The sequence below is a fragment of the Phycodurus eques genome, chromosome 12 (genome assembly GCF_024500275.1).
Source record: "Phycodurus eques isolate BA_2022a chromosome 12, UOR_Pequ_1.1, whole genome shotgun sequence".
NCBI classification, from domain to species: domain Eukaryota; kingdom Metazoa; phylum Chordata; class Actinopteri; order Syngnathiformes; family Syngnathidae; genus Phycodurus; species Phycodurus eques.
In genome coordinates this window covers 6,804,217-6,828,296 of record NC_084536.1, presented here as the reverse complement: position 1 = coordinate 6,828,296, position 24,080 = coordinate 6,804,217, and the positions used below count along the sequence as shown (strand labels likewise).

Genomic DNA, 24,080 nt, shown 5'->3' with positions numbered 1-24,080 from the left:
TCTGTTCCACCGCCGATCTTGAATCCAGTCCTCCAAGAAAGAAATCTCACCTGATCAAACGTGAGCGAACAAAAATGAAAAAGAAACACAAACAGATATGTTGCGCCAATGTTTCCTGAATATTTCCAAAGTGACCCGACGCGCGAGTGTTGCAGAATGGTAACGTCGTCATGAAAAGAACTCGCTTTGGAAAACACTTTTTGCTGTCTGGTGAAGTCACTTATACAAAATACGACATCGGGTAGGACAGGCCGCTTCCTGATTTGTTAGTCAGGTGACACGTCGCTTCTTGATTAACTACATTCTGTTTCACGTCACAATTCACAGTCAGGACTCGGAATAATAACCTGTCTTTCCCCAGACTTTGTATTTAAGATTGTCATCCCGACCGGTTTGGCCTCTGTTATTGGGACAAATCCACTCTTGTAACACCTCAGACCACATGATCATCTTATAGGCTCATCCTATAAGACATAAGATCTGTCTGGCGTTTGTCATCTTTGGTCGGGAAGGGGCAAAATTAGGACCACACCAGCCCCATTATCTTGATGTGGTACCAGGTCTACAATGCCTAAAGATGGTGCTCAAGACCTGATTTAGCACAACTATTACTCAATTTATGTCAAGAAATGATTTGATGAGGGAAAAAATGCTTGCGATATCAGTGTTTGGAAAAAAATGGCAATTTCGGTTGATATTGTCTGCCAAAATGAAAAGAACCATCGCATTTATGCAAAAAAAACATGAGGACAGATGTGGCGGTTTGAAAGCTTAAGCGAGTTTGGCTCTTACGGCTGACAGTGAGCGTGGCGGACACACGGTCATTCCCGCACACAAAGGTGTACTCGGCCGAGTCGACCCTGCTGGTGTTCATGATCTTCAGCTGGTGGAGTTTGCCCTGCACCACGATGCGGAACTTCTCGCTCATTTCAATCTCCACGCCGTTTTTCAGCCAGGTGGACGGCACGTTGAAGTGGGACACTTCACACTCGAAGGTGGCCAACTGGGTCTCGGCCACCGTCACGCTCTTCAGGGGTTTCGTCACGCGCAGAGCTGAAAATACAAATGGAAAAGAAATTGGAGAGTAAGTGTTTAATGGCCCCTCGGATCCTCTCGGAGACACTACATCTTAACATATATGCATTTGCTGTTAATTTGGTGGAGTCGCTGAACCAGAGACAAAAATAATTGTTTTAAGACATTAGATCTTATTATAAGAATCTTATCAAGTCAATTCAGACTAGTTACATTGGGAGATTTATTTTTTTTCTACTTAAAACAGGACATTTTGTCCCTAAAAAAAGTTGGCAGATTTTTTTCACTTAAGACATTTTGTTCTTAAAAAGGTTGGCAGATCTTTTTTCACTTAAAGCAAGACAAATCTGCCAACTTTTTTTAGGGACAAAATGCACAGGGAGAACACGCAAACTCCACACAGGCGAGGCCGGATTGAAACCTTAGAACTGTGAGGCAAATGTGGTGCTGTGCAAAAATGAAAATGTTATCTAATTTTCTTATCAGATTTATTTTTCCACTGAAAACAAGACATTTTGTCCCAAAAAAAAGTGAAAAGAAAATCTGCCAGTGGAACTAGCATTGACTTGATAGGATTCTTATAATTTATAATAAAGATCTATCTTAAAACAAGTCTTTTTGTCTTGCTGAAAATTCAGAAAAAAGTCAAAACTATCTTAAAATAAGTACAGTAAGATGTTTTCACGAGGTAAGATTTGCATTTTGGCAGTGTTCTAAACTGATGAATCATCCCTATTTTTTTGCTCTTGGTCAATGAAAAGCTCTGATATGACTGTAACGCATCTTCATAGAAATCTGAATAAAATAGAATGTCAAATTTAATTTGAGTACAAACTGCATATTCTTTCAAGAATTGTCCTTTTTCTTTTTTAGAGATTCATGGTGTCTTTTCAGGAATAAAAGGCAAATATTTCAAGGATGAAGATGTATTTTTTAAATCCACTGATTAAAAATATGACTTTCTTTCCTTGAGCTTTGACTCAAAATATTATGACTTTATCTTGGAAAAATCTGACTTTATTCTCACAAGTTGATGACTGCTGTTATCCAGACAAAAAGCATATTTGTTCTTATCAGGTTTACCAGTGACTTTCTTCTCATAACGTTCCAACTTTTTTCACCCCTCTCCAAATATGAGTTTGTACCTTGTACGGTGAGGTTGGCGCTGCACTGGAGGTGTCCCACCACAGCCATGTACTCCCCTTGGCTGCCGCTCTCCACGTTCTGCAGAACCAGTTTGTGGGCCTTGCGCTCCGCCAGGATCTTGCACGAGTCGCTGGGCTTCAGCTCGGTGCCATTGAACATCCAGCGGACCGGGATGTTGTCGTGGGACAGGCTCATCTCGAAGGATGCCGTGCCGCCCACCAGAGATGTCACATCCTTCATCTTCTTCACGATCTTGATGGCTGCGTGCAAACGTCACAGAGTAGCACAATTAGATCTTACACAGTGCATTTTGTACGCGGACCTTGAGTGGGGACTTAATCCAACGCTTAATAGTGCCACTGTGACATCGCAATTGTACAAAAATTCAATACTACATAAATGGGCAATATAACGGCAGGCAACTGTGCCACTGATATCATCTGGAGAACTTCATTAACATTATTTGTCTAATGATATGGGGAAAACAAAAATTTAAATCAATACATCATTCCCACCAGGGATGCTGATTAGTAAATGTAATCATGTATACAGATTGTGTTGCTAATCGAAGTTGGCTGTAACAAGTTTTACAATGACATCATGTGAGGATAAATTTGAAATGTGAAAAAACAGTCCCATTGCTAATCTGGTTGACATTCCATTGGCCAGCATAACACGGAGTATTTTTGGATTGGTGCTGTGCTTATCCTCACACGGGTCGCGGGTATGCTGCCTTTGTTTAACCAGGTCGGTCCCGTTGAGACACAAAGATCTTTTTTTCTATCAGGAGAAAACCCACTCCTGATAGAAAACATACAAAGATAGTGTTTCTTTTATTGCGTTGTTTTTTTTTTTTTTTATTGTCTTACTTTTAGACTTTTACTTGGGTTTTATTCTCACTGTAAGCGGTTCGGAAAATGGATGGAGGTTATGATCATTGTGTACCTTGTTCTTTGTGAGCTCCTGCAGTAACACCAAATTTCCTTTAAGGACAATAAAGAGATTCTGATTCAGAAGCTTAAAATTAACGTTGTGCCACTCACTCTCCACATTGAGCCGAGCGCTCGCTGTCAGCTTTCCCAGTTTGAAAGAGTAAATGTTCTCATCTGGCGCGCTGCAGTTTTTGATCTTGAGCGTGTGGACTGCGCCATCAGACGTGATGCAGTACTTGTCATCGTCGTGTAGTTCCACGCCGTTTCGGACCCACTGAGCGCCTTTGACATCCTCGTGTGTCAACTCCAGTGTGAAGAGCGCCTCCTGGGTTTCCGTCACAGTCTGGTTTCGCAGAGTCTTCTTGATCTTCACCGCTGCACCGGAAACACACCAAAGTTCGAGGCAGGTCAGCACCATAAGCACAGATATGTCCATATTATAATTAACTAGACTCATCAGGTATCTGTATTTTACGTGTTATTTTGAATTTGTCAAAAGAGGCTTTTTACTTTATTCGGTGTGAGTACTTTTGTCAGCTCAGTCTCAACTCTGTACTTAATGTATCTGTACTTCTACTTAAAGTACAGAGTGTGAATACTTTTACTTAACTACAGGAGTTGAATTAGTAGTTCCACTTTTACCAGAATGTTTTTTACACAAGTAGCTATTTGTACTTGAACCATAATACAAGCTGTGAGTTAAAACCTACCCTCCACCCGGAGGTTGGCTGAAGTTTTGGAGTTGGCCACTTGGTATGTATACTCAGCCACGTCCTGTGGGCGAGTGATGACGATGACGAGGCGTCGAACGGCTTCCTTTGTCACGCTCTTCACGTTGTCGTTGAAGTCCAGCGGCTTGCCGTCCTTCAGCCACTTGCCCTCGGCGTCGGCGTTGGCCACTTGGCACTCCAGTTCAGCCGTCTGAGACTCGACCACTGTCACGTCCGTCAGAGGACGGATGATGGCGCCGCCTGATGCAAGTACAAGGAAGCAGGGGTTTGGGTTTCGCACCTACACAGGCTCCCAAAGGAAACTAGAGAATGCATTTTGTGTAGAAATTGCAAGTGAATGCTGAAGAGCTGATGATGAACTGAAATGCTGTGGAATACATTTAATTGTTGAAAGGTAGAATGTGAGACTTGAAATTGGAATTTGGTCAAGAAAGGTGGAAAGAGAATGTCAATGTGTAAAATATCTCTTCATTTGGGAATTGGATTGTGAAAACTTTGGGAATGAGACAAATACTTTATAAATGGCCTGAATGAGCTCAACAGTTGAAAGGTAAATAATGTAAAATGTTGTCATGGAAAATGTAGAATAATAAAAAATGTGGGAAATTGGGCAATGTGATAAATAATACCCAGGCTGTCTTGATTAACCAAAACACTTTCAAGTTGGAGAACTGTCAAAGGAGGTCTAATTATAATTGAAGAAAATATGGGAATGTTGGGAATGTTTTGGAATAGTTCCATAAATGTCCTAAATGAAATTAACATTTTGAACTTGGAAAGGTTTAAATCAGAAAATGTGGAAATAGGAGGTATATGTCAAATATATCTTAATTTGGGAATTTTGTCAAGGATATAACTTTTATAAGTTACTCTGTACTTGTTTAATACAACTACTCTCCAAAAATCAAACAAAAAAAAGGGGTGTCAAATTATTGCGATCGAAGGTCTAACTCAAGTCAAACTTATCAGAGTGGCTGCCCCCGCGACCCGACCCGGATAAGCGGTAGAAAATGGATGGATGGATGGATGGATGGATGGATAACTTAACTAAAACCCACTGCAGGCCTAATTAACCAAAACCAACCTACCAGAATTCTAATTTAACTAAAACCTACCAGAGACTTTAATTTACAGGAAGTAAAACCTACCAGAGACCGTGAGCTTTGCACTGGATGTCTTCTGTCCAGCATGGAAACCGTACTGTCCCTCCTCGTCCTTCATGGTGTCGATGACAGTTAGAGAGTGGGTCTTGTCTTTTGACTCCATCTTGTACTTGGGTCCAGGTTTAAGGTCCTGGTTACTGAAGGTCCAGACCGGGTCGATACCGGCATGAGACAATTGAACTTGGAAAGTGACGTTTTGGGACTCGGAGCACACTTTGTCCTCCATGTGTTTGACAATTTGAACGGCTGCAGATGACCACCACAACAACATGAGAATAAAAATTAACAAATTCATCAAAGCCAACAAGAAGAAGATACTTGTGTAGATTGTCAATCATGCAGGTCATGGTCATCCACAAAGGTTGAATGGAGGCACTTGGACTCTTCTTGGCTGTTGAAGACCTTTCACCTTCACCACTGAAGAAGCCTTTTGGACAGGCCTGTTACTATTGTATTCGTTTGTTGTAGCGCTGTCACGCTGCATCGTTTGCACAATTGAATTCAAGTTGATCAGTTTTAACTGTACTATTGGGCACTTTTTATTGTTTAAAGACTTGGTACTTTGTTAATAGCTGTTGGGAGGACCCCCTAAACCAGAGACTCAACTTGACTGAAACCTACCAGAGACCTAACTTAACAGATACCTCCTGCGGACCTAACTTAAGTAAAACCTACCGGGGACCTAATTTAACTAAAACCTTCCAGAGACCTAACCGAACTAAATCCTTCCAGAACCTAACTTAACAAACATCCACCAGAAACCTTACTTAATTAATACCTTCCAGAGATCGAACTTAACTAAAACCTACTGGAGACCTAACTTAAGTAAAACCTTCTGGAGAACTAAACTAAATAAAATCTACCAGAGATCTAACTAAATAAAACCTACCGGAGACCTAACTTTACTAAAACCTTCCAGAGACCTGACCTACCAGAGCTGAAGCCTTCCGAAGACATAACTTAAACGTACTGGAGAAGCAACTTAAATTAACTAAAACCTACCGAAGACGCAACTTAAATTAACTAAAACCTACCAGAAACCTAACTGAATGACTCCGTACTTTGTACATTTGTACATTTGTGTTTATGTCCTAAAATGTATATTTTGTTATACATTGAACACTTTTCAGTAATTAACCAATTTTTCAGCGAATAACTGGTGATTGGTTAAAAAAAAAAAATAATGTTGACCTACAAATATGCAGGTGCTCACTTTCGTGTCATTTTTTTGCAAAAGTACTAGAGTGACTCCAACTACTGAAAACATTCCTTTTGTGTTTTTATCAAACATGGACAATAAAGAGGACTTGAATTCTATGATGTAGCTGTTTTTCTTAATAACTACAATACTGTATAAATTATATTTCATCACTTGATGGATTGTTTTAACGTGTTTAATAAACTAAAGTTCAATGTCATTCCTCCATTGTTCTGTATGCAGCCCTCAGAGGAATAGTTTGGAGACCCAAAGGTGAAATGTCTTTAACAAACAAGAAGTTGCCACCATTCAACATTTGCGTACAAGAAGGAGATGTAATAAGTTTTTCTTACATTCCACGGTGAGGGTGCAGCTGGTGGAGACCTTCCCTACCACCAGCTTGTACTTTCCTTCGTCTGAGGCGAAGGTTCGGCTGAAGACAAGTCTCTGCTTGGCTCCCTTGGCCACAACCTGGACCCGCTCACTGGCTGTCACAGGCTTGTCGTCGTGGTACCATTTGACTGAGCCCATGTTCTGAGCAGAGATCTTGGCTTCCAAAACCGCCTTTGTGCCTTCAACGGAAGTCACGTCTTTCAGCGGTGCCACGATCTCAATGGCTGCAAAGACAAAAATAGTTACGATCCGAAGACACGGGCACACGAGTCAGTCAAGTTCGAGGCCTGTGTTGGGAATCATTCACCCGTTCACTACTCCATAATCTCTATCTAGTGTTCCACCACTATATTGTGGTTCATTGTTACACTCCTGTTATAGCGTGAATTTTGATCTGATTGTTTTTTTCAGTATATGGGCAAGTCCCAATTTAGAGTTGGGCACCTTCAGTGTAGTGCGACATACGACAACATGCCAGGTATTTTGTGAGTCCTCTCACTCACTCACTCAGTTACCGTGCTACCGACGTTCTTAATTTATTTACTCACACACGCACTCACCTTCCTACCTGTTTAATTTAATTACTCACTTACCCACCCACCCACTTACTTAATTTACTTACCTATCTACTTTGTTTATTTAAAGGTCCCATCAATCCATTCGCAACACCGTTTGTCCTGTTTAGGGTCGTGGGGTGCTGAAGCCTATCCCAGCCGACTTTGGGCGAAAGGCGGACTACACCCTGAACTGGTTGCCAGTCAGTCGCAGAGCACATATAGACATGGACAACCATTCACAATCATATTCTCACCAGCACTGAGTGGGAACTGAACCCATGCTTTCTGCACCAAAGTCAGGTGAGTGTACCACTACACCTTGAGTGACTCATTTAAAGGTCCCATATTTTGTTTATTTAGACCTCCATAGAGTGACTCTCTTATATGGACTTAGTATAAAACTGTCAATTCCATTAAAAAAAAAAACACCTCTGTTTTGTCACACGACTCTCCAAAAAAGGCCCCTCTGACAGTTACTTCTGTTTGACCCAGTTTTGCATCCACTTTGTCCCTATTTGGCTAAGACCCCCCCCTTTCCGCTGATTGTTTGCCTCCGTGTAGAAGAACCACTTTTGAGAGCACCAGTGTTTGTTATGTTGACAGTGCTGGCTCGGGAGCGGTAAGGGAAGGCGTAGATCTTTGCTATTGACTTAGATAAGCTCAAGAAATTCGAATGACCTGATTTCAGGTCACTCGGCAGAAAAACATCTGCGACTCAGTAATGCGTGGACGAATTTAATTCATTTTTCACATCTTTACTGAGGCACCATAGAGACAATGTTACATCCCGAATACTACAAAAAGTTGGTTTGGCAAAATATGTCTTACTTATTTACTTACTTATTTACCTCCCACCTGTTTAATTCAATTACTTACCTACCTACTTACTTACTTAACTTACTGTACTTCATTTAGTTACTGACTCACTCCCTCATTACATAAGGCACTTCTGTGGGGGATTTGGAACACAGCCTCAGATGTTTGAGAAGTGGCCTTACTTTGAACGTTGAGTTTGCAGGAAGTGGTGATGTAGTGGCTGGGAACTTCGAAGGAATATAAAGCGGCGTCTTCAGAACCAGCGTTCTCCACCAGGAGCTTGTGGACGGCCTTGTCAATGACCATGTGGACGCGGTCCGAGGCGGAGACGGCCTGGCCGCCCTTCATCCAGGTTCCCTCCACGTTCTCCTGAGAGAACCTGACCTCCAGCTGAGCTATGTCACCCTCACAGACGGTCAGATCGGCCAGAGGCTGAATCAGGGTCACTGGACGCACTGGAATCACAAACCCCGTTAAAACACAATTTAGACTACAGCCACCAATCTAAATGGCGCGTTTCAACGCATAACCCTATGGAAAGCCATTTAAGCATTTTTTCCATATCCTTGTTCTTTGTCCTTGCAAGTACGACAACTTTGTCATGTTTTGACATGTTAACAGTGAGACAAAACTGCACTAGTTGACAACTGCCTGCTAGTAGAACTATTTTTTCAAAGCCCTGGTGTAAACGCCCCTTACATTTCATCCTCAGTGAGGCACTGGTCTTCAGGTCTCCACATACAAAGGTGTACTTCCCCTGGTCCTCCTTATTGACGTCCTTCACAGTCAGGGTGTGTCTTCCCCGCCGAGAGGACAGGACATGCTTACTACTGTGAGACAGCTGCTTTTCACCGAAGAACCAGCTTCCCTCAACGTCCTCACGAGACAATTCGACCTCAAACTCTCCGGAGTAGGTCTCGGGAACCTCAGTGTTTTCCAGAGGTTTGATGAGCTCCAGCGCAGCACCTGAAGTCATAGACAAACACACATCAGACAATCAGCCAAACAGGACAGGCTAAAAATAAAAAACAAAAGTCAAATCTAATGAATTTAACACTGCATAAACTGGTCTTAAAATAGTAATAAAAAAAATTAAGTGATTAATATATTACTTAATTTAAGATACATCATCTGCCAAAACATCATGAAATTTTGACTGGACATTAAATATTAAACCAAAAAAATAAAATCTAGCCAAAATTGAAAACAAAGAAATCTCCTTGATATTTGTCTGCCAAGATATTTGTTCTTACTTGGCAGTGTTTGTGTGTAAGAGCATTTCACTTGTCAAGCATTCTTTTCCTTAGTAATTTGAGATTTGAGATATTATTGAGGCTAGCTATTTTTTAAGAAAACTTGCCAAGTAATATTTGCTGGTTCTAGGACTGATAATTTTGCTTGAATAAGGTAATATGTGCAAGTAACAATTTTGGTCTGGTTCTCAAATTTTTTTTATGACCCACCGACCTCAACTTATATTCGTTTGTAGACATATGTCCTATCCATTACTTGTTTATTTTCTGTTGTGACCTTATAACATTCCCTTTTAGTTTTTTTTGCCTATGTTTTGTGTTTTATTAGTCTTCGTCTGAGCCGGTTCACAGCTGGTAAACAGCCTTTAGACATTTTATATGTATTGCATAACTTGAATTCTGTATATACTGTACCTGTAATTATAGATTGACACTTATTTTATCATCCCGTGTGTAAATTTTCATTTTATTTATTTATAATTCATGGCAAAAAGTGGAGGACCGTGGTTGTTCCAGCCCACACTGCCTGGAGGAAGCTGATGGGGGAGGTGGTAGTGGAAGGTCACATAAAGGCCCGTTTTTGACGGACCGTCATAGCTGTTTGTGCAGCAAGACTGAGATGCCAACAGCGCCTGCCGCTGCGTCAACAGCCTATACGCACACTCAGCACACTGTCACTGTCCGTGAGTGTCGCCGTTTGCGGGAACTTTGCTTCCTTTTCCTGCTTGGCGGTACACAAATATCCAGTATACTATTGAATCTGGGGCGCTTTTACCGTTTTCAGTGTGCACCTGCGCATCACTTATGTGCACCTCTGAATATATTCCTCATTCAAAACTTGTTTTTCTTGTTTTTTAAGTCCCAGTTTTGCATTGAAGGCAAAAATTACAAATCTACAGGTATTGGTGATCACCTTTGACATAAAGTCTTGCACTTGTCCGGACGCTGTCGTCGTCTGCGATGATGCAAGTGTACTCTGCTTCATCTCTCACTTTGATCATCAGCACAGACAGGAAGTGGACCTTCCTATCCGAGTGCATTCTGTATTTGTCTCCAGAGAAGATCTCCATGTTGTCCTTCAACCATTTGACTTTGACAAAAGGTTCACTGGTTTCACACTCGAATGTCACCATGGTATCCTTCTCTTGGGCGGTAGCGTCTTCCAGACTTTGGGTAAAGCTAACAGCGGCTTTAGCTGAAAAGAGATAGACAATCCATTACTAGAAAATGTATGACCACCTCGGTACAATAGAGGATTGGCTCAGAATTATCTTGGAAACGCAATGTATTCTTTTCTGTTTTCTGTGTCAGTTTTATAGTAAATGTCTCAAGGTTTAATAAATTATATTACCAAGGTTTAATGAATCAGATTGCCTGTGGTAAATTAATCCATTTGCATCTACTCCTCGCAGTATTACAAAATTAATTGTGTGTAAATTTTGCCCATTTCACAGATGCACCGTGGGTGTGCGCAGTTGGGAGATCAGCTTCCACATCTGTCTACTTACACACTAAAATTTGTTAAGGTATTTAAAAAAAAAAAAAAATCTTTTTTTTTTTTAACTCGTGTTGATATTGACAAAATCAGGCCCTAAGAGAGAATATGTGACATCCCAATGTTACAATACCTTGCACCAGCAAGAAGGCATGGCTTGAGGCTTCCCCAGCGATGTTAATCGCCTTGACCATGATGCTGGCCGAATCTTCAGGGGTGACATCTCGGATCACAAGCTCACATAAATGGTCTTCTGGCCAGTACCAGTAGATGCGGTCTGACTTCTCCAGTTCAATGCCGTTCTTGAACCACTGGCACTCGGGCTCGGGCCGGCCCACAACTCTGAGTCTGAAGCGAACCTCATCCATCGGGGCCACTGTCTTGCTTGTGATGCGTTCCAGGATCTTGGGAGCTTCCATGCTGGGGGACAACTGGACCCTCTCAGGTTTGATTGTGGGGATGGTGACTTTGCCCTGTTCTTCCAGCTTCTTCCTCTCAGCCTCCTCTTTCTCTTTGAGGTGATGGAGCAGCTCATCCTTGGTCTTCTTCAACAAATCCTCATAGGAGTCATCCCTCCTGCGAGACTTGAATTCCACCGCAGAGATGGACTCATAAAAGCCTTCTTCCGTCCTACGCTTGAACTTGCTCTTCAGTTCTTCTGACTCCTCTGAAGTTTTCTCGTGAACGATCCTCTGTGTCTTCCTGAGTTTCACAATCTCTTTGTCTTGCGCACCCTCTGTAGGTTGGTCCACCTTTACAACACCGAACCCCACTCTCCCAGACTCATGTGGGGGCTCTGCTGCCTTCTGTTCTGGAGCGCGGCGTAGGACAGACCTGAAGTCCTCTCTCTGTGTGACTTCCAGCTTGACAACATGCTCTGTTGTACCCAAAGGATTATCTGCCACCAATCTGACTTCGCCTGTGTCGTAAGACTTGATGTCAACGATCTCCAGGTAGTAAATCCCATCGTAACGTAGTCTATATCTCTTGCTTTTGCGGATAAGTTGTCCGTTGAGGTACCAGTTGACCTTGGGTGCTGGGTAACCGGTCACTCTGCAGCGGAATCGAGCAATGTCACCTTCCAACACACGAGCCGGCTCAGGAAGCAGGACAATTTCCGGTTTGGTCTTTTCGGTCTCCTCGTCAGTGCCCACTCCTGCAGGTGCTCCCTCGTGAGCCGTGCGCTCCATCTCCTCAATCCTGTGCGATCCCTTTCTTCCCTCGGGCAGCTGGGACTCTTCAACCAGACCCTTCTCGTCCTTAACAATCAGAGTGGCCGAGTTCTGGTCCACTCCAAACTTGTTGGTGGCTCTGCACGTGATGACGCCGCTGTCTCGAGCGTACGCTACCTCGTAGTCCAGACTGCAGTACCCAAATTCATTGACCATGCGCAGCCGGTTAGCGGCCTCCAGGGGTTTGCCGTCATGGAGCCACTCAACTACCATGGTGGGGTCGCCGATTGGGGTCAGTCTGCACTCAAAGTGAGCGGGACCAAACTTTTTCATTCGAATGGAGGTCAGCTTCTTTTTAAATTGTGGTTTCTGCTGCTTCTCTTTGTCATAAAGGTCTCCCTCCTCCCACTGCTCTTGGCCATAGCGGAGATGCAGGGGTTCCAGCTCTGGGGCAGCAATCTCTTTGGCCTTGTAGGTTCCTTTAGTGATGATGAGCTTCCTCTCAATTTGTGGAGCAGCAAAGTCCATTTCCACATTGACTCTGCAGCGGGTGGTGTCCCTGCCAGCTCTGTTGATGGCCGTGGCTGTGTACCATGCGCTGTCTGAACCCGAAGCAGACGGGATCTGAAATTTGGCCGCACCCTTAGTGCCCTCAATCCTGAGAAATCACATGAACAAGGAACATTAATCAGGACAGCATTACCTCCTTGACATTCAATAATCATCAAATGTTGAATGGAGGCAACTGGACTCTTATTGGTTGTTAACCTTTAATTCAAAAGGCTTCTTCAGTTCGAATTTTTAGGTGTGGAGTACCCCTATTTATGTCTCTGGTGGGTGTGTCCCCTGGGTGTGGTCACATGAGAGTGGTTTATGTGGTCACGTATGTCTGGTGAATAACCGTTTTTACATAACAACCAGTCGTTCAACAGCCTGGTGGCAAATGCATCACTGGTAACCACTTTTTTTATGGAATGAGACTCTTTGGGGGAGAGGGTAAAGGCCTCTTTGTACACCCGCGCTCGTGCGGCCGACAGCGCCCGCATTTCATCACGTGACTGACGCATTGGGCCCCTATGCGGTACTTGATGCGCACACAGCAAAAATTGTTGCTGCGCGTAAAATGCGGAGATCATCTCTCGTGATTGGGCCGTTTTAGTCACATGCTGTGATGATGTACTCAGTGTTCTCTTTAGTTCCACATACCACCTACGCCGCCGCCTTTTTGATGGATTAAACATATCATCTGGTTATCTAGGTCCATTTGTTCTAGCAGACACTGCTACACGGTCGTCATTGTTGTTGTTTTGTTGCTTGTTCTAGAAAGGAAAGTAAAAACGGCTACCGAAAATGGCCATAAAATGCAGAGGAAACTCCACCCTCGGGTGTCTTAGCCAATACCAGCCGTAGCGACTTGGAAGAGAACTGCAGGACATTTTCAAAACAGCACGCGTGGGTTTCGCTCTAGTACAAAGGCAAACTGTCCGCGGGATAGCCGCATTGACGTCAGCGCGGTCACCGCCTGCGTGTGTATAAAGAAACCTTAAGAGATGATGTCAGCCTCCTCCTGTGTTTAGAGAGGGCCTTGATAAGGATTTCGCCATCACTTAACATTCTGTTCACAACATCGTCCTCACAAAGACTGTCTCACTCCATTGGAAAAGTGGCCACTAATGAGCCATATTCCCACCAGGCAGTTGAATGATTGTTATGCAAATTGAACATTCAGTAGTCACACCTGGCAACAACAACATCAACAACAACCTCCATGTGACCCACAACCAGAAACAAAAAAATAGGGGGACTCCATCCCTAATATTTAGAAATTAAGTATTTGAATTAAAGATGAAATGTTCGTAAAGAGTCCAGTTGCCTCCATTCAGACTCCTTGACATTCTAAGGGACATGAGAGAGACATTTTTAAAGACACATACTTGATTTGTGGGTGCTTGTGAGGGCTGACGATGTCACTGTTCTTCAGCCACACAATGTCAGGCACCGGGTTTCCAATAGCCCTAACAGCCAACTCCACCAGAGTTCCCTGTTTGACTGTAATGTTCTTCAGCTTCTCCATGAAATGTGGACGCGTCAGGCTTTCTCGCGCTGGATGTTGAGAGATGACAAACAGTCAATTACAGAACAAAAACAAAACAAAAAAAAACAAAAAAAAGCTCTGATGCACACCTACCTTCAACAGTCAGAGTCACTGTGATGGTGGTGCGCCCAGCTCGGTTGTGAGCAACAACCGTCCACTCTCCACAGTCCTGGGGCATCGCAGGGACGATAATCATGGATTGAACGCCATCCTCCTTAATTACTATCTTGTGGGTGTAGTCATTGATTACTTGTTGTCCTGGAAGCAAACAGTAGTGGGGAGTAATGAAGTACAAATGATTTGTTACTGCACTTAAGTAGAAATTTCTGATATTTGTACTTTTCCTGATGACTTTTTACTTTTACTCCCTACATTTCAAAAGAGATATCTGTAGTTTCTACTCCTTACTTTGTCAAAATAGGCTCCTTAATTTTTTTTTAAACTCTGTGGATTATGACAGAGGAACAGAGAGAGACAGAGAGGGAAAGTCAACTGCGCTTGAGATCTTGAGTAAATGAGATCCTAGAGACTCAGGAGGTGGAAAAACCACAAGCAGTCACATGGAGGAACAGGAACCAGTGATCATTGGATTCAGCAACATATTCCCTCTTCATGGCCTTATTTAAGAATTTTGTTTGATGCTGAAAATTTGTAATTTTCATTTCCATATGCCACTCACCATTGTGGAACCAGTATGTGTCTGGCATGGGTCTGCCAACCACCTTCAGGTCAAATCTGGCAGTTTGCCCCTCAGAGCATTTGAGCGAAGTGGGCTTCATTACAAAGACGGGCTTGTAGAGTCTCTCCAGATGAGCCTCATCTGTGTCATCGAGCCTTCGGGCAGGAGAACGTCCAGGAGAACGACTGGGAGAACGACTGGAAGAACGCCCCGGTGAGCGGGTCAGCGAGCGAGGGGATTCAGACCTAACAGAAAAAAAGAAACCGTCTCTAAAGGATTCACTGAAGAGCATCAAACTAAAATGTTCTTCTATGCCTTAAAAGCATTTCTGATTGCTAATGAAGGATCATTTATTGTGGTATCTTCTGCAACGTACTGGATCCTCTGCATGGCTGGCTGTGGTGTGTATCTCTGAGGCGACACGCTTCCAGAAGGTTCTACGTAGAGCTTCCCAGAGCTTACGGTGTTGCCCTTCATGTTGCTGCCCAAGGCGCTGTACACGCCCTCGTCCTCGGGCAGAACCACGGGCAGTCGCAGGCTGGCATGTCCGTCCTGAAGAACCTCTACCTGGTAGTGTCCACCGGCCCTGATACGCTGACCATCTTTGTACCAAGCAATCTGCCAGAACCCAGAATAGGAAATTATGCTAGATACTTTTGTACTCAAACAACTATAGTAGAAAATATGACATTTTTCTAAAAATTTAAATAAAAAGAGCCAATTTCTTACTTGTTTTTCAAAATAAAATCTCACATTTGTAAATAATCCATCTATTTTCTACACCGCTTATCCTGTTCAGGGTCATGTGGAGCGAGAGCCTATCCCAGCTGACTTCGGGCGAAAGGCGGACTACAGCCTGAACTGGTCGCCAGTCAGTCGCAGGCCACACATATAGAGACAGACAACCATTCAGACTCACATTCACACTGTCACTGAGTGGTTTCAGTTTCTGAAACCATGCTGCCTGCATCAAAGTCAAGGCGTTTGTACCAGTACACCATCAGTGACCTTTACAAATAAATTTAAAAAGTTTAAAAAAAAAGTAAACTTTTCAAAGAAAAAAAGTTGGACTCTTACACAAATGAATCAGAATATATAATAAGTGTATATTAATACTCCAAGTAGTTGACTTACGAGTCCGCCAACTTATGACTTATGAGCCTTCGCTGGGTTAATTTTCTTGCTTTGTGTTGCAAGCCAAATTTTGAATTAAGAGCGAGCTTCAGATATGCCACCCCTCAAGTGAAGTGAAAGAAAATGGAGAAACTTAAGATCCTGAAATGCCTTCGAATGTGGGCAAGGAGAGCCACAGTGGATGTTCATGGACTGTGATGTCACTCCCTAAGCCATGCCCCTTAAAGGCACACATCAAACACACAAATACCACAGTATATACAGTAATTACACATTATTTCCATTTTAAACACCACCTATCCTGTTTAGGCTCGCGTTTATTAAAAACAAAATGGTGGTTGTTTATTGGGGTTTAGAATGGATTAAGTACATTTAATTGATTCCAATGGGGAAAATGGATTTCATATACTGTATGAGTATATTGCGTTACGACCTCGGTCACGGAGTGAATTAAACTCATAAATCAAGGTAGCAGTGTGTTGATATCTTCTCTCTGGATCTCTCCTTACCTTGGGCAGTGGCACTCCAGCCATCTTGCAGTGGAACGTGACACCCATCCCCTCCATTATGCGGTAGTTTTTCACCAGCGTGTCAAAGGTGGGCGCCATGGCCTCGTCGTCTGCTGCGCTCGCCATCTGCTCCCCGTCCTCCGCCACCAATTCTGTGTAACTAATCCTCAGGATGCGGATCTCAATCTCCTGGATGATGCGCTCTTCAAATGCTGAAATGAGGAATTCCTGCAGAACAACCAAAAGACCGTCAGGTAATGCTGAGACTTCATCGGACTGAAGAGACCAGCAGACAGTGGTGGCAAAAGGATTCACACTCTGTACTTAAGTAGAAGAACAGGTACTAAAGGGTACAGGTACTAAAAAAAAGTAGGACTTATTAAACTCCTCAAGGATCGTACCGAAAAAAAACACAATTATCTGCGCATAAAATATTTCCTCTTTGATAATAATAATACTAATACTTCACAATGTCGTATGTTGTTGTTTTTTTCTTGACCAAGCACTAGCTAGTGCTGGTTCAGGCTTTTACGCTATGAATACAACACATTCCCAAAGCTTTGCTAAACTTGTGAACAAACTAACAAAAATTATAAGGCGGCTCACAATAAAAATGATGACGATTGCGTACCGTATCTGAGACAAAGCTCATTGGGGTTGTTACTCTCTTGCGTTGTGCAACTTGCGCCTGGTACCCGCTCACAAGCACAGATGGCTCCTCGACCGCCGTCGTCATCATAGTCGTAGTTGTCACTTCTGTTTTATACGTCACGTCATGCAGCTTCATGTAGGCTTCGTATTCCTCTGTTAACATTGTGAACAAAGAGCATTTTCCACCAGGTTGTCTTCAGTCAAAGTCCTCGGACCGAGTGAGAACAGAAGATGGCTTTACCTTCCTCCAGCAAGCTGATGGAGGCTGAGGCTTCTCCGTGTGAATTCTTGGCAAAGACGGAATATTCTCCGGCATCGTCGGCGAACGTCATGGAGATCTCCAGTTTGCATTCTCCAGTCTCTTTCTTGTAGGTCACTTTATATCTAACAAGGATGAAAAGTATTGTTCTATAAATGCAAGATGAAGGCATCCATCTGTGTATTTTCTACACCATTTATCCTGTTTAGCTGAAAAGGCAGACTAAACCCCGGTCTGGTCGCCAGTCAGTCACAGGCCACATACAGAGACAGACAATCATTCATGCTCACATTCACACCATCGCTGAGTGAGAAGTCAAGCAACCAAATTCTGATAAACATACCACTGCACCATCAGTAACTTGTTTTCCTATGTATTTATTATTTATTTAGCCTTTATGTAACCAGGTTGGTCCCACTGAGATTCGAAACCTCTTTTTCATAGGAGACCTGTAGCTCAAACCATCCATCCATCCATTTTCCGAATCGTTTATCCGCACTAGGCTCGCTCTCAGCTGACTTCGTGTGAGAGGCAGGGTACACCCTGAACTAGTCGCCAGCCAATCACAGGGCACATAGAACAAATAACCTTTCGCAATCATATTCCCACCTACGGACACTTTAGTCTTCAGTTAACTTATGATGCATGTTTTTAGAATGTGGGAGGAAATCGGAGTACCCTGAGAAAACCCACGCAGGCACGAGGAGAACATGCAAACTCCACACAGGCGAGGGCTGATTTGAACCCGGGTCCTTAGAACTGTGAGGTAGATGTGCTAACCAGTCGGCCGCTGGTAGCTCAAACTATCGTTAAAATAAATAAATGAATCGCTCACAATGGAGATGGAACGCCGGCCATGATCGTTGAGGGATCGTTTCATTAATTTACTTTTCTATTCCTCAGATTAATGGCACAGACGTGCTCTTTTGTGGCTGAAATGGATGGTGCGCTAAAGTCTACTCAGCTAGGCTGAAACTCAAACTGACTTCAAACTTTTAAACCAATGATGACGATTTGGCTCCCAGTCCATCCCTTTAGTCAGTCAGTTATTATAATTTACTAGCTAGCTGTAGATGTAAACTAGTAGAATATCAAAATCTCAGTTTTGCATAACGAGTAACAGAGTCTCCTAAATATATGTCAAAGTTGTCTCACTAGTGAGAACAAAGAGCGTACTAGTACATGGACCTTAAAATAGATATCAAGGATTTGGAATATATGCTCAAATGGCTTAATGGAAAGCTTGTTGAGCATTTGCTCCGTATCCTTGATATGGAGGGAACTATTGTGTGAGACATGCCTACTTCTTGGGTGGAGTGGTGTTACGAGTGCAGCACAGCAGTTTACTAGTAAGGTTTAACTGCGTACTACTAGGCCAAATGTGGCACTAGTACTAGACAAAACATTACTGCTAAGACACAGTTGTTCTACTAGTGCACTGAATTGTCTTTCTAGTGAGGACAAAGGGCATACTCGTACAGTCGTCCCTCACTATATCGTAGTTCACTTATTGCAGGTTCAGTGCATTTTTTTTAATTGTACAGTACAGTTACTCAACTGCACATCTCTGTTAAAGTAAACATGGTTAGCTAATTGAGTTGTTAGCAAATTGTCATCCATAACAGGTGGTTTGGATAGAGGAAGGATGGAAAAAGCCACTGGTGCTCTTTCAATTGCCTAATTGAACAAACAGTCACCGAATACATACTGCAAAAACGCAAATGAATGCCCAGTGAATTTACAGGTATGTTCTTTCTAGTGAAAACGACTTACTGTACTTATTTTAGGACAGTTATGACTTTTTTCTAAATTTTCAGCAAGACAAAACAAGTTATGGTTATCAACTTATTCCAGGGACAAAATGTCTTGTTTTAATTGAAAAAAAAACAAATATTCCAATGGAACTACTATGACATTGATTTGATCAGATTCTTAAAATAAAATATTGTATCTTAAAACAAGTCGTTTTGTCTTGCTGAAAATTTTGAAAAAGATCAAAACTGTCCGAAAAAATGTAGAGGAAGATGTTTTCACTAGAAATAAGATCAATTCATTTGGTAAGATTTGTGTTTTTGCCGTGCATTAAACATACTTTCCGGTAGCCTTAACGGACACCGTCACTGAACACCACAGTGGCTAAAGCTATAGCCAGGAAATATCTTCATAAATTTGCTTTCACATTACTCAACAGAGGAGACTCGCCGTCTAAAGGTATACAGACATTCACAGTCATAGTTTCTGTGCTGTAGAAAATGTGGATGGCAATCCCAGGAGGACAAAATGATACCTGCACCTAACGTGAATATACTGTATTGGTTGATGGTGGTGAAGTGATTCATAGAACTTAAATATATATATAAATAATACTGTAAATACTTGGTCGCTACTTTTGTCTGTAAACCGGGGAATACTGTATCATAGGTGTCAAACTGAAGGCCTGGGGGCCAGATGCGGCCTGATGCATGATTTTATGTGGCCCGCGAAAGCAAATCACACTCGTCAACTCCCGTGATTTTTGCTAAAATCTGTACCCAAATTCCAAATTGTCAGAATAATAAACAATAATGCTGAAATATTGCAATTTTCTGTTACCAAACACTTCTTCTACAGTAACTTAAACAATACTTGAACAAACTATTATCCTTGTCTTCTGATTTCAAAAGTAGTTATCCCTCTGTAATGGTAATAATATGATTTGGTGATTAAACATTTATATGGTTTCACTGTTCTAACGGCCCTCTGAGGAAAATCATAACTACAATGCGGCCCGAGACAAAAGTGAGTTTGACACCCCTGCTACATGGACCTTAAGGTTTTGGAATAAATTCTGAAGGTCTTTCCATAGTCTCTCTGGTTCTGCCGCCCAAAGGTATATCCCACCTATATTTTCCAAACATTCTGAAACGGCTGGTACCAACCGATGCCACCTTGTGAGAACTGACCTGTATCCGGTGGTGAGAACGACGCCGTTCTTCTTCCACAGGACGTGAGGTTTGGGGTTTCCACCCACTTGGCACTCAAAGGCCACGCTGGCGCCCTCCACCAGCTTCTGGACCCTCGGCTTGGAGATGAAGAACGGGGAAGCAGCCTCTCCTTCACTCACCTCCATCGACACCAACTCTTTTGTCTCCATGGCAACACTGAAGGAGGGCCAGAGTGTTGTCCAATCGTGTATTTAACCAAAGCACACAACTTAGCCTTATGGAAGTCTGATAGCTAAATGCTAATATACAATGCAAAATCCATAGATGGGATAACAAAACCAGCATCGATGTTGTGGTGGTTATAACCTTTTGCCAATGAATATTAAACACAAACGGTGCAACAACACTTGGAGATGGGTAATATAACAACACTCAGTGCAGAAGGACTAATATTACTGCAGTTTACTGAGCTCTCCTTACTGTATATCCGAATATCTGTATTATTGCTCCCAGTTGGCCAAGGAGCACAATGTCAAAGGGCATTGAAGCATGAAATCATGATGCACAAACAGTTTGTTTTTTTTACTTTCTATTTAAGTATGTTATTACTGAATATTTGTATAAAGTACAATACTGTAGAGGGCAATTTTTCTTACTAAAGCAGCAATGGATGAATGACATTTCCATTCATTTCAACTCGGAGAGATAATTTGAGATACAGGCGTGGATGGAACAAATTAAACTCGTAAGTCAAGGTAGAATTGTGTTGCAAAAAATAGTCATTGATCCCAATTTGTCCCAATTGATAATATATGTCCGTGTGTATTTTTGTTTGCTCTGCTTTGTATGCATTACTGCTCAGTGTCTGTTGAAGCAGCAGCTGTTCAAATTATTCCAACAATGATGCTAATTTCCGTGAGCTCATCTATGGCTTTTCGCATTATATGTAGCATCAAGCTAACTGAATTTTATTGTTATTGTAGAAGTTGGATGTGGACTCACGTTTTGTCTTGAGTCATTTCTACTTGCGTGACAGCCATTGTCTCCTCTCTGCTCTCCACTTCTTCTGAAACTACAAGGCACGGTGACACCATTTAATGCAGGGGTGGGCAAAGCTACCCGCCGGCCACGTACATACGGAGTGGTGCCGCAGATTCCATATTTGAATCTGGTCCACCAAACATTTACATTAATAACAGTCGTGAAATATGCGTAGAATTCATTTATCGTTTTTTTTCCCTCAAATTGGTTCATTAAAATGTAGTCCCAAACACTTTGGTTATCATTTATTAATTTATCTCTACATAATTATTTTATCGATTCATTCTAATCAAATAAAATGTAGCATTAAATAATTGGTAAATTAATTATAATGATATTAATTCTGAATGATACAATTTAAAAATTAATATGAACCTATTATTTTGTTATTAAAATAAAAAAATTTACATTAAATATAAAAGTAATTTGATTCAAAATTTGCCTGATCAATTGTAATTAATGACGAATAATAGTTTTTTTAAAATGAGCATGAATTATTATTTTATTATCAAACAATTTGACATAAAATACAAAATACATCAGTGAAATTAAAATAAAATACAGTTGATTCAATATTTAGTAAAATAATTATAAATAAAATAATGATAAGCAATAAAAACATTTAAATTAGCATGAGTTATTTTATGAATAAATATTGTTTTTACATAAAACAGAAAATATTACTGTCATAAAATTTAAGAAAATAAAAATAAGCATAAATTATGATTTAATTACTAAACAATTTTAAATAACATAAACATATTCTGAAAATTAACAATTGAAAATACACTGAATATTTTTTTAAAAGACCATGAAGTTTTATTTCATTACAAGATGAATAGTTGTACATAGAATACAAAATAGTAGTAACATTTAACATATTTTAATGATAGTAATAAGATTTAAAATAATATTTGAATGAGTCTGAATCATTATTTTATTGTTAAAATAAACAATTGTACATTTAATACAACTATTATATTAAAATAAACAAAAAATAGAACGCGTTTTATCAAGCAGTTTGACATCAATTTAAAAAATTGTAAAAAAAGTTTTTCATTTAATTAAATAAATGGTTAGTAATGATAAATAAATGATATATATTTCAGTTTTAACTAATGAGAATTATTAGCCTTTTATCCTCAAAATATTTCAATTTATTTTATTTATTTTTTAAAATACATTTTAAATGCACGTAACGTTTTTTGAATCTCATCTTGAATGGGCTGGCCTGGCGCGCGTGTGTGTTTTAAAACTCAAATGTGGCCTTTGAGCCCAAACATTCGCTCGGCCATGTCGGAATGCGCACGTTACCTTTGACGAGAAGGTAGCAGGAAGTGCTGACAGTTCCGGCCTTGCTGGTGGCGGTGCATGTGAAGCGGCCGCTGTCCTCGGCAAAGGCCTCGCGGATCAGCAGCCAGCTGTGGCCGTCCTCGTAGCTGATCTGAAAGTCGATGGAGCTCTCCATCTTGTAATCTTCTCGGAACCACATGATCATGGGGGTGGGGTGGCCGCGGATCTGACACTCCAGGGTCACCGACTCGCCTTCGGTCACGGTCAAGTTCTTCAGGCCCTGAGGAAACACACACGCTAATGCTAAATTCTCACAAAAAAACAAAACAATAACACCCCCGAGGCTGGCTAGTCCATTTTGTAGTGCTGTTAGAATATGTAACCATGAACCACGTTCTCACATTTGGGACACAGGGGAAACATGAAACATTAGTTTGGTTTAAGGTCACACCAGGCCGAGATTAACGGCTTAATCTTTATCCTCCAGGTCCAGGTTTTTTGACACATCACACCAGGAATTTGTGACAGCTCTGACTAAGGCTGAAGTGATACCCGAAACTCTCGGCAAGGTAAGAGAACTTCTCCTTACCTCCAAAAACATTTGTCTGAACACAAGAAATCTAAAACCTATCATAAAACAAGACGTGATGAACGCTATAGATCTAGAGCCAGGTCAGATCGACCTCACCATATCAAGCATGTTTACTCATCAAGCATCCTTTCAAGGGAATATGCTCTCTTTGTTATGATTGTTCAGACAGTTCCAAGAATGGGAGTGGGTTCTAAGAAATATTTGTGACCATGTATAAAGACTCTGTCCTCAGTAAAAAGATCAGATCGTCACCTCCAATCGGCTGTCTGTCTTTTTTTAACTCTCTTAACCTTTATTCAATGAAGGCACATACTCGACACACAAAAGGTTGGGAATATTGGCCTTTGGGACCCTAACCTATAGAGGTCAACTTAACTCATTGACTGCCGTGGGCGTTTAAATTTGTCAAATGGAATCCAAGCGTTTACTGCCACCGACGAATATATTCATCAAGTACGTTTTTCAACAGGTAGGTGTGGAAGACGGTCTCACCTGGCTTGTCTGTGAAATTCAGATTTGTAAACTACTGTAATGACTAACAGAATGACTAACTAGTGAATAATACAAAAAAAATCACATACCATTGTGGGGACTGACCAATAGTATCGATTTTTGAAAAATATAAAATCGAACAAATTTAGACATGCAAGGTTTCGACTCAACGGCAAAGATGATACAAACAGAGTATGTGGCGCAGCAGCTAGTAGAAAGTGTGTGTTGCGAACGTGAGGTAAGAGGACGCAGTTCATGGAGTGAATGGCAAACGCCATGTAAAAAAGCCACTGTTCAACTCAAGCCACATCACACCTCAGTGTCCTGGGTGCCTGAGCCTGCAGCTGCTCAGACTCAGGACCGCTCTCCCCCTACACATGAAGCAATCAGACTCCATCACATCATTCAAAACTCACTTATTATCCATCCATCCATCCATTTCAACACCGCTTATGTTGTCCAATTGTGTATTTAACAATTGGTTAGGGTCGCGGGAGGCTGGAGCCTATCCCAGCTGACT

The 24,080-nt window shown here is 41.7% G+C and overlaps 1 protein-coding gene across 1 annotated transcript in view; it reads right to left on the bottom strand.

Moving 5' to 3' along the window:
• Positions 1-24,080, bottom strand: part of ttn.2 (titin, tandem duplicate 2) — a 256,838-nt gene that overhangs the window by 217,090 nt on the left and 15,668 nt on the right. Inside the window, exons 13-32 of the mRNA XM_061692635.1 lie at positions 22,498-22,756; positions 21,145-21,214; positions 20,161-20,358; positions 17,201-17,343; positions 16,940-17,112; positions 16,309-16,536; positions 15,042-15,283; positions 14,666-14,910; positions 14,080-14,244; positions 13,826-13,994; positions 10,853-12,549; positions 10,138-10,419; positions 8,671-8,937; positions 8,154-8,426; positions 6,559-6,822; positions 4,993-5,253; positions 3,824-4,084; positions 3,225-3,488; positions 2,181-2,441; positions 793-1,053 (exon numbers count right to left, since the gene is read on the bottom strand). Of these exons, the coding sequence (XP_061548619.1) occupies positions 793-1,053; positions 2,181-2,441; positions 3,225-3,488; positions 3,824-4,084; positions 4,993-5,253; positions 6,559-6,822; positions 8,154-8,426; positions 8,671-8,937; positions 10,138-10,419; positions 10,853-12,549; positions 13,826-13,994; positions 14,080-14,244; positions 14,666-14,910; positions 15,042-15,283; positions 16,309-16,536; positions 16,940-17,112; positions 17,201-17,343; positions 20,161-20,358; positions 21,145-21,214; positions 22,498-22,756 (5,983 nt within the window). The remainder of the gene's footprint in view (positions 1-792; positions 1,054-2,180; positions 2,442-3,224; positions 3,489-3,823; positions 4,085-4,992; positions 5,254-6,558; positions 6,823-8,153; positions 8,427-8,670; positions 8,938-10,137; positions 10,420-10,852; positions 12,550-13,825; positions 13,995-14,079; positions 14,245-14,665; positions 14,911-15,041; positions 15,284-16,308; positions 16,537-16,939; positions 17,113-17,200; positions 17,344-20,160; positions 20,359-21,144; positions 21,215-22,497; positions 22,757-24,080) is intronic.